At 43.7% G+C, this 10969-nt stretch overlaps 1 protein-coding gene across 1 annotated transcript; it reads right to left on the minus strand.

Annotated features, from left to right (window-relative positions):
• Nucleotides 1–2406: 2406 nt before the first annotated feature.
• LOC124669321 lies at nt 2407–6564 on the minus strand (the record flags this gene model as incomplete). The annotated part of the gene is made up of 7 exons (XM_047205956.1): nt 2407–2908; nt 3023–3260; nt 3612–3702; nt 3790–3909; nt 4092–4270; nt 5003–5321; nt 5499–6564. Coding segments are annotated over 7 exons (2043 nt in total), but the record flags the coding sequence as incomplete, so codon positions are not given.
• Nucleotides 6565–10969: the final 4405 nt, after the last annotated feature.

Consider the following 10969-nt stretch of genomic DNA (forward strand, 5'->3'; position numbering starts at 1 on the left):
TCTACGGTCGAAGCTAGCGCCGCCTCCTCCCACGCCTCGTACTCTGCGAGCTGCGGGTCCTCCTCCACGACTTCTACGGCCACCTCTAGCGCCGCCTCCCACGAATCGAACATTGTGGTATTTTTTAGTGTTTAGATTTTTGCACCAATGAGGCGGGGAGGAGGGATAATATAGACCGGCGGCGAGGCAGAAAACCTCCCGCGCGGCGTTGTGGCGGGAAAGGTTCCAGCCCGGCATCGTGGCGGTAAAATCTCCCGCGCAGAGCCCTGGTGTCACTGACAGTCGCTCCCACGCCCAAAAAAATTCACCTCGCGAGGCGCCGGCGCGCCCGATTCGCGCTCTTCGCCAACGGGCCAGCATGGGGTTGCCGGTGCTTCTATTGGGATCGAAAAAGCGCCGAGAGCGCGCCGGTGTGTTCCCATTTTCGTTGCCGGCCCCCAAAACGCTATCGGGGCCGCTATGGGACGCGCCGGTGGAGATGCTCTAACATAGTTCAAAATGAAGACATGGTTCAAGACCACCAACTGAGAAACAAAGTTCATGTAAAACACTAGTAAATATCGATAATCATTTATCATCACCATCTTCTTTTGCACCTTCATCTTGTTCTTCATTTTACACTTCAGTTGTGTGCGCATTAGTAGAATGAATTGGAGGAGGTAGTATGAAGCCATCATTAGTAGTAGGCATGGTTAGCATTAGAAAAACCATTGACATGAACTCCCATGCCTTCCATTTCTCTCATTGAACGCATCCCTCCCATGGAACTCAGCCCTCCCATGAAACTCATTCCTCCCATGCTGACGTAGCCTTCCATTCCTCCCATGCTGACATAACCAAAATCTTTTAACGCGAAAGTAGTGAGAAATGGTGAGGTGAAGCTACTCTCCGAAGGAATTTTGAAATGGCCGACTGTGGGCGAAGATTTGACTAAGCTCTTCCACAAATGGCTCAAAAAGAAACACGAAACCGAGTTTGAAACACTCGACGAAACGACAAACCGATGATGGGAATGGAATCACAACGTCAAGACGCGTCGTTTCCATGTAGATTTTATCACGAATCGATAAATGGTTAGGCAGATTAGAGGTGATTACAATTGAACTAGTTTAGTCAACCACAATGCTACTCAACTTGCATACAACCAAACAAACCTTTTCTCGTTTCTCCGCTCGAGCCCAAGTAAAATTGTTGGCATCTAAACATACTGACAAAGTTGACCCACGTCTTGTTTCCACTCATACGATAGCTATTAGACTAAGTTGCATGGGTGGAGAAGAAAGCGAAAAACCATGCGAGCAACTAATCATGCCCCATAAGCCTGATATGACCGGCTTGGTCTAGCCCCGCACGAGCTGCGCTTACAGGAGGAGCACGGGGAAGATTTAGGTAGGATCAGGTTTTAGATGAGATCTATGAGAAAAAAATTGAAAAGACAAAACATGTTTAAATATTCTGGAAAAAATGACAACACACATATGTGTTACATATGCAAGGTCAAAAATTTGCAGCTTCAAATCCGACATACACTTTGAGAATCAAATAAGATAAATTTAGGTGAGAATAGTGTGAAATCCTATTCAACCAGATGTCACTATTCATGGCCGAAGTTGTCTTTTTTTGTTTCTCAGGTGTAGATCAAATTTTGGGCTGAAATTTTTTAGAGTTGTAAACACAACCCATAAAAATGTTATATAATATTTTTAGATTTTTTACATTTTTAAAATATGTTTTCTGTGAGTTGATCTTATAAACCCACCTAATAAGGAGATTCTTTACAAGTCTCTCCGGGAGGAGCACTTGCGGTAGAAGCCACACGGGACAAGCAGAACACATGCGTCAGCGTGTAGGGTAGGCCCCACCAGTCGGACACGCCCATCACACGCATGGAGCACAGCGCGTAGGCTAGGACCCACCAGTCGGACACGCCCAGCACACGCACGGAGCACAGCGCGACGTCGCCCACAAAATTCACCGCGGGGCTCAAAAAAAGATGCTACACAACTTTAGTATGTAGGATTTTTTTGGAAGGTCAAGCCACCCATTCAACAAAGGTAAAGAGCAAGTAAGAAAACTGATGCACTGATGGCAGGATGAAAGATGCTAAAAGTTTCTAAAAAAAAGATGCTAAAAGAACAGAAAAACGTCATTTGCATGACCTTTGGTAAGTTCAACTACAGAGGGCGATGAAATTCTGTTTAAATTTGACAAAGACATTTTTGCAATGCATGTCTAATCATATCATGCACGGGTGCATAATGCAGAACATTACGGGAAATTGGACCCAAGCATATTTAGCTCAGAATCAATCCACCTGAACACAGCACGAGCTCTGGTCAAATTTGACAAAGGCAGTATGCAATGCATCTTTAAGCATATCATGCACGGGTGCATAATGCAGAGCAATGGGGCAAATTGGAAGGGAAGATATTTAACACGGAACCAATCCACCTGAACACTTCAATTACAATAGCTTCAGGTAAGCAGGAGCTGAAACCAGCTCATACATGGCAAAATGAAGAAATTCTTCTGCACTAAGCAGAGATGCTCTGACTAAAACGAGACATGCCAATTTACATCCAAGTACATGTGACATATAGCCATTACAGAAAAGGGTACCATATAGTCAACTAAAACGTTCCACTGTCAGGCATAAGTTACTAATACAGCCCGTGCTGCAGGATAAACATCTGACTTGTTGCTGCTATAACCTTTTACAGGTGAAGAATCCTCTGTATCTTTCTTGAGAGAAGGTTCAGCAGAGATCTGCGCTGTTGTAGACATAGAATTATTTGGTCCAGCAATTTGTAAGTCAAAGATGTAGCTCTGGACGCAGCATAGACAACGTTATGCGCACCACTTGGCTTCAAGGTTGGGGCTAATGTTTCTTGAACCCCAGGTCTTCAAGCTGAATCCAAAATATTAAAAATTGTTTTTGTTATCAGTTCTTCATACAGTACTACTGATTAATAGGATCATGAGGTAAACCATCTAGGTAACACGAAGGAACAGACTTATTTACCTTCTCTCCTAGTACAGAGGATATATTAAAAAGGGACTCTATCTCGTTGTCTAGAGACGAAATTTCTGAACCAATTTCAGCAACAGATGCATTATCACCTTTAACAGCCAACAAAGCTTCCTTGGCCCTTATAAGTTTCTCCATACGTGACTTGTACAACGAGAACACCTTTAGAGCATATGGGAGCGCATCTGGAATCTTGGATGCCGACTTCAGAGACAGAAATATGTAGAGGTTTCTAGGACCAAACTAAGGAAATAAACAAAGAATAAGCATAATCTGCGATACACCAGCATTGTCTAACTGAATTCTTCTTCGAAAAGTTCATCCGCACACATATACTAGCATATGAATTTTTGCAAATTCAGATACCTGTGTAAGATTTCAGTAAGCTCAAATCAATTTGAAGCACACATGGATAATACAATGAAATAACACCCAAATTTTCCAGTCAACTCAATGTACCCCTAAAATCCTGAAGATGCATGCTTAGAAGGCGCAGCCACTATTGGGTTGTAAATATGATGCTTCAAAGTTCAAAGTACTATACGGCACACAATTCATACTGTTATTACCACAAGCAGGATACAGTAAGGCAATTCGACAATGGTCCGGCTCAACCAAATCCTCCAAGATGGCTAAAGCTTTGAAGCAAGCACGGAGTGAGTAGTCTATGTCTTCTGCAATTAAAATGTGGGCCATGACTCCATGAGTATCGAGACAATTCACCAATTAAATGCAGGAGTGACTAAGATAACTGACACTACCTCTTTCCATAGAGACTTCAGCAAGAGCACAAAAGGTTAGAACTTTCTCCATAGAAATGCAATGATACTTCTCAATAATTGCCCTCGCAATATTTAACATTTTCCAAGCCAGATCCAAATCTAAACAAAAGCAGAATCATTTTCCCTTAGTTTTTCTTAGACTACTCATAGCGGGAGTAACATAGGTAGTAGCATCACACACCCCAAGAACAGAGTTTCTATGAGTGAGTAATAAGAAAAGCTGTTATATCCGAAATAATGGTGTATATGATTGCATGAAGTAAACAAGTAATGGCGTATACCTTTTCTAACATTGCTACCAGAGGCCTTTGCGCTTCCAGTATCATCTCTGCTGGCTGAACCCTCAACTAAGTCTTCATGATATGGTGCAATTTTCGCTTGAGCTTTGTGCAGCAAAGCACATCCATATTTGTAATATGTGCTAAAACACATTGGAGAAAGTCTCCCATAAAACAACACCCTAGGTGACAACAAAAGCGTAAATTGCCAAATTTATCAGTGCATCATTGTTAAGAGTATGTGACATAAGACTATGAAAGGTAGTGCAACCTGAGATATAAGAACACAATCAAAACCATGTGCAATTATTTCAACTCTGTCCATTGTTTATCACCTTCTGTAGCAACCACCTAGAATGTGATATCCATAGTTAAGTGCGACTTTTAAGTAGCATATAAATAAGCTGCATGTCGATGAAGTATAAAACTGCACTCTGGGACAGTTATTCTCAAGACAGTGTCCAAAATGTGGTTAGTAGTGTAGTTTTTTTTATCACAGCTGCTGATGTTTTTGCAAATTGCAACTCCAGTAAGAATAGTTACTCTAAGTTATATTTACTCAGATATTTAAAACAACGGACACTTCAGAAACATATGTACACTTCTCAAATGGGTAAACACCAAAACTTGACGCAAATGTACATTGATTTCGTGCTCGTGACAATTCACATAGCATAACAAAAGAAGCCTAAGTCCAAGCTCCCAAGTATTGCTGCCTAACCAGTTAGAACCTCTTAGACACAATTAAGCTCATCACAGGTACTCTCAAAAGCACAATGCAACTAAGCACATAGAAAAATACCGATAAAGATAACTGGGATAATTGGAAGTTTTGTATCCATAATCCATCTGTATGCACGGTTATGCCAGGCTTTGGACTAAGAGCAGCATGTGGAAGAGAGAGAAACCCTAACCTGCTCTTGAGGGCACGGTGCAACAATTTCTTGGCGGCGACGAAATGCCCCTCATCAATGGCCTTGGATCCCTTCTCAAACAGCTTCTGCGCAGCTTTCTCACCCTTCCATTCCCAATCCTCCACTGAGCCCTCCTCATGCCATCCGCCCTCCTTCCGTTCGCAATCCTCTTCTCCCTTCTCTACCCATTTCTCCTTCACATCTCCCACCTCCCCACTTGAGTGCTGCAGCAGCAGATCATGGTGCTCATCTTGGGCCGTCTCAACGTTCTCTGAGGAGGAGGTCATGGTAGACGGAGGCATTATGCCCCCAGATTGATCTGAAAATATAAATTATATATGAAATTGCAATATATCGAATTTAACAAACTCATTCATGTGAACCATCATCCAAAATTCATGTCACTAACAGAAAAATCGTTTGGTTTTTACTAAATGATTCGCAAATCAGACAAAGAAACCGTAAACAAGCTTGTACAGGTTTGAGGTGCTAGTACCTGGAGTGTAGAAACTCATGTACGGAATGACTTGGTCCTTGCTGTTGGATATCTTCTTAACTCGGCCTGACTTAAGCTCAACTGTGAAGATACCAAGATTTGTCCGCACAAAAAATATACCAACTCCATCCACGAACCTAGTGACATGAGTGGGGCGAGATGGTAGCCAGTTCTCGAGCTCCACAACTCTGCTTAGCACCCACTTCACAGTTCCATCTGTGTGAGACTCCATCGACCATAGTTCGAGCCTGGACTCCTGCAAACTGGCACATCCCAGCACACCGTCTTCCGTCCTCATAAGGATAGGATTGGCCTTCTCCCACTTGTACATGGCCGGCCAGGTAATCATTGATAGTTCCTGGGTGAACAAGTCATACCGCAGGATAATCTTGCTCCAGGTGCACGAGAAATAGACTGCATCTCCCACATGGGCTTTGGGCCAGCAGGTCATGACTTCGAGGATGGAATTAGGGTGCTCACAAGATGTCACGGGGCTCCAGGCACAAGACTCTGAAGAGTAGACGCAAGCGTGTGCGACCCCGTCTTCATCGGTGCGCACGTAGACCACGAGGAAGGGGCCTCCATGGCAGTCAAGGTGGTCGCAGTCATCGACGGCGCAGAGAACCGCCGCATCGTCTGGGACGGTTGTCCAGTCGTCGAACTCCGGGTAGGGCAATCCCCACTTGCGGCGGCCGACGGGGTCCCATACAATGAGGTCCAGGGATTCGCCTTCCGAGCCGACAGAATTCAATAGGACGCGGCCGTGGCGGGAGTCGAGAACGAAGAGATCGCGGTGGTCGGGATGAACAGGGAGGAAGGGGGAGGTGGGGGACAAGGGAGTGAACCAGCAGAATACCGTCTTGTCGTTCTCGAAGAATCCCAGCAAGGGAGGCTTCCCGTGGAACTCGCGGTAGAGGCTGCCAAAGGCGGAGCCGGTGAGGCGGCTGCGCCAGGGCTTGCAGACAAGGGAGGCGCGGAAGAGGCAGCCGGGATCTTCTGGTGGGAGGCGGAGAAGGATCTCCTCGAGGAGCTCGTCCGGCAGCGGCGGCGGCGGCGGGGGCGGTGGCGGCGGCGGCGGCGGCGGCGGCATGGCCGGTGGAGGCGAGGGTTGGGTTGGGCCGGAAACGAAGAAGCAGCTGCTGGCTAGCAAGTGGGACTGGGACTGGGACTACCTCACAGGGAGTAACGGTGTATTCTGGCCGGCGGCGCGTATTTGGGGCCCACTGTCAGTCATGGGAGGACGTTTCGTGGCCGGTTGGAGAAGGTGGGGGGCAAAATGAAAAACCGACGCTGCTACTTATATCCCCATTTCGGCCAGCAATTCCCCATTTGGCACATAAAACCCTAGCCCTAGAATTCGCATTTTGATGTTTATTTTTTTGTAACTAGTTAAATGCCCGTGCGTTGCTACGGGATCACATCGCATCTTATACATGAGTAATCATGTTGGTTTTATGTCCTGCTTTTATCTTTGAATATCTAACAATTTTAAAATAACATCACAATTAAAAAGCCCTGAAGGGTACTATATATATTTCCTCTTTTTAAGAATAGCATGCGAGCTGAGAGATCAAATCATAACAAACTTCCTAACTCGATATATATATATGTAAAGAGATCTAACATAAGACGATATTGTATGAACTCCAAAATATGTCAAGTACACGTCGGAGTTTTTCTCTTTCGCAATGTTCTTTTCTTTGCAATCTCACATAACTCAGGATTAAAATAAACCACAAAAAAAGAATAACGTACACAAGTTGCTCCTATATATTTTTTGCAAAAATAACCCTCCAAAAACTCCTTAATTTTCTGATTTGCCGGTATGTTGGTTGTCTTCTTCCCCTCTGGTGCCATATTGCCGAGCCAATTTGATGCTCCACCCTGTCCACAACTTCGCGCTTAACCCCATCTGCTCTAGTTTGGTCACCCGACACCGCAATCTTCTTCCCGATGAGACGCCCACCCTCAAGCACCACCACCACCATGCCTCGCCGCGACTTCCCCGATCCTCCTCAACCTTCATAGTGAGCACACGGAGCTATAGCGCCCTTTTGTCACTCCCTCTTGGCATCTACCACCCCCGTGCCAAGCACCGACCCTCATGGCCCCTAGAGCTTTGCCGCTCGATTTACTGAATCATTAGGAGTACAACTGAAGCAACCAGTACAAAAAAATACACATTCACAACTTAATTGGTTGAAGATAAAAAGAATGGCATTGCTAAAATTTCAAGGGTAATAAAATTTTGTATTAATTTCTAGAGGTGATAAATATATTTGTATTCTTGGACATACCTAAAGTGCCATTCCAAAAAATCGAATCCTGGCATTGACCACAACAACCTATTTCAGAGCTTAAACAGAGCATTGCTTGGCCACCTTTATACATTTCGAGCATAAGAACAACTGAAAACAGACAAAAATTTCATGGCTTCAGAGTATATACATGCATGTCCTGTTTGACAGGTTGTGAACCAACAAGCAACACAAACAAACCAATAGGCAAAGCGAAATGAGAAATATCGCATACCTGTCTTTTCGTGACGACAGACCTCTCCCAGGCTATCCCTGAGAGAACTTCCGCAGCGCATCACTGATACGTCTCAAACGTATCTATAATTTCTTATGGTCCATGCTACTTTTATGATGATACTCACATGTTTTATACACATTATATGTCATTATTATGCATTTTCTGGCACTAATCTATTGACGAGATGCCGAAGAGCCAGTTGTTGTTTTCTGCTGTTTTTGGTTTCAGAAATCCTACAAAGGAAATATTCTCGGAATTGGACGAAATCAACGCCCAGGGTCTTATTTTTCCACAAAGCTTCCAGAAGACCGAAAGGATTACGAAGTGGGGCGACGAGGCGCCGCCACACAAGGGTCGCGCGGCCCAAGGGGGGCCCGCGCCGCCCTAGCGTGTGGGGCCCCTGTCAGCCCTCCGACTCCGTCCTTCCGCCTACTTAAAGCCTTCGTCGCGAAACCCCCAGTACCGAGAGCCACGATACGGAAAACCTTCCAGAGATGCAGCCGCCGCCAATCCCATCTCGGGGGATTCAGGAGATCGCCTCCGGCACCCTGCCGGAGAGGGGAATCATCTCCCGAGGTCTCTTCATCGCCATGATCGCCTCCGGATCGATGTGTGAGTAGTTCACCCCTGGACTATGGGTCCATAGCAGTAGCTAGATGGTTGTCTTCTCCTCATTGTGCTATCATGTTAGATCTTGTGAGCTGCCTATCATGATCAAGATCATCTATTTGTAATGCTACATGTTGTGTTTGTTGGGATCCGATGAATATGGAATACTATGTCAAGTTGATTATCAATCTATCATATATGTTGTTTATGTTCTTGCATGCTCTCCGTTGCTAGTAGAGGCTCCGGCCAAGTTGATACTTGTAACTCCAAGAGGGAGTATTTATGCTCGATAGTGGGTTCATGCCTCCATTGAATGCGGGACGAGTGACGAGAAAGTTCTAAGGTTTTGGATGTGCTTGTTACCACTAGGGATAAAACATCAATGCTTTATCTAAGGATATTTGTGTTGATTACATTACGCACCATACTTAATGCAATTGTCTGTTGTTTGCAACTTAATACTGGAAGGGGTTCGGATGATAACCTGAAAGTGGACTTTTTAGGCATAGATGCATGTTGGATAGCGGTCTATGTACTTTATCGTAATGCCCTGATTAAATCTCATAGTACTCATCATGATATATGTATGTGCATTGTTATGCCTTCTTTATTTGTGAATTGCCCAACTGTAATTTGTTCACCCAACATGCCATTTATCTTATGGGAGAGACACCACTAGTGAACTGTGGACCCCGGTCCATTCTTTACATCTGAAATACAATCTACTGCAATACTTGTTCTTTACTGTTCTTCGTAAACAAACATCATTTTCCACACCATACGTTTAATCCTTTGTTTACAGCAAGTCGGTGAGATTGACAACCTCACTGTTACGTTGGGGCAAAGTACTTTGATTGTGTTGTGCAGGTTCCACGTTGGCGCCGGAATCCCTGGTGTTGCGCCGCACTACACTCCGTCACCAACAACCTTCACGTGTTCCTTGACTCCTACCGGTTTGATAACCTTGGTTTCTTATCGAGGGAAAACTTGCTACCGTACGCATCACACCTTCCTCTTGGGGTTCCCAACGGACGTGTGTTAACTGCACGCATCAAGCTCTTTTTCTGGCGCCGTTGCCGGGGAGATCAAGACACGCTGCAAGGGGAGTCTCCCACTTCCAATCTCTTTACTTTGTTTTTGTCTTGCTTTACTTTACTTTATTTACTGCTTTGTTTGTTCTTTATATCGAAAACACAAAAAAATTAGTTGCTAGTTTTACTTTATTTACTGTCTTGATCTCCATATTAAAAACACAAAAAAAATTAGTTACTTGCATTTACTTTATTTAGTTTGCTTTACTTACTACTGCTAAAAATGAGTAATCCTGAAGTTGAAGATCGTTCGTTTAAGCAACAAGGTGGAGAAAGCTTTAAAGATGCTTGGTATAGAATTAGTGATGCTCATCATAGGTGCACTAAGAAACACTCCACTATTATCCTACTTAGGAACTTTTATGTTGGTATATCTAGCTGGAATAGGTATGTTCTTGATACTCTTTCGGGGGGTAATTTCCTAGGTACTCCTGCTTTAGAAGCTAGTTGCATCATTGAGAGCCTAGTTGGAATACCACCTATTAATGAAACTAAAATTGAAATCTCTCTTGAGGATGTCATGAAAAAGTTGGAAGCCATAGAGAAAAATCTTCCAAGTGTTGATACTAAACTGGGAATATTACTTGATAATACTGATAAACTTGATAAATTCTTAGGAGGAATTAATGAAAGAATTGCTATTTTAGAAACTTGTGCTATCCATGATAATCAAACCCATAGGATTGGTAAACTTGAAGAAGCTATGGGAACATTGGGTTCAACTTTTTCTTCTCTTAAATTTAAGGAGAAAGCTTATGTGGGCAAGGAGCAAAAATTCATGTATGTCTCTAAGGTGCCTAAGCCAAAGAATTATTATAAGCCTAAAGCTGATAAAACCCTTAGTACCACTATGGGAAATTTAGATAATGGAGCATCTAAGGTACCCTCTGCAACAAGTTGTTCTTATAAGCAAAATTATGATGTTGATGCTTCATCTCTTGATGTTACTTGATTCACACTTTCTGCGCCTAGCTAAAAGGCGTTAAAGAAAAAAGCGCTTATGGGAGACAACCCATTATTTTACTTCTGCACTTTTGTTTCATATTTGAGTCTTGGAAGTTGTTACTACTGTAGCAACCTCTCCTTATCTTTGTTTTATTGCATTGTTGTGCCAAGTAAAGTCTTTGATAGTAATGTTGATACTAGATTTGGATTACTGCGCAGAAACAGATTTCTTACTGTCACGAAATTGAGCAGCCCCTTCTGTAGGAAATTTAGAAAAATCTGCCAATTTAC

This window comes from Lolium rigidum, chromosome 7 (genome assembly GCF_022539505.1).
Source record: "Lolium rigidum isolate FL_2022 chromosome 7, APGP_CSIRO_Lrig_0.1, whole genome shotgun sequence".
Taxonomy (NCBI): domain Eukaryota; kingdom Viridiplantae; phylum Streptophyta; class Magnoliopsida; order Poales; family Poaceae; genus Lolium; species Lolium rigidum.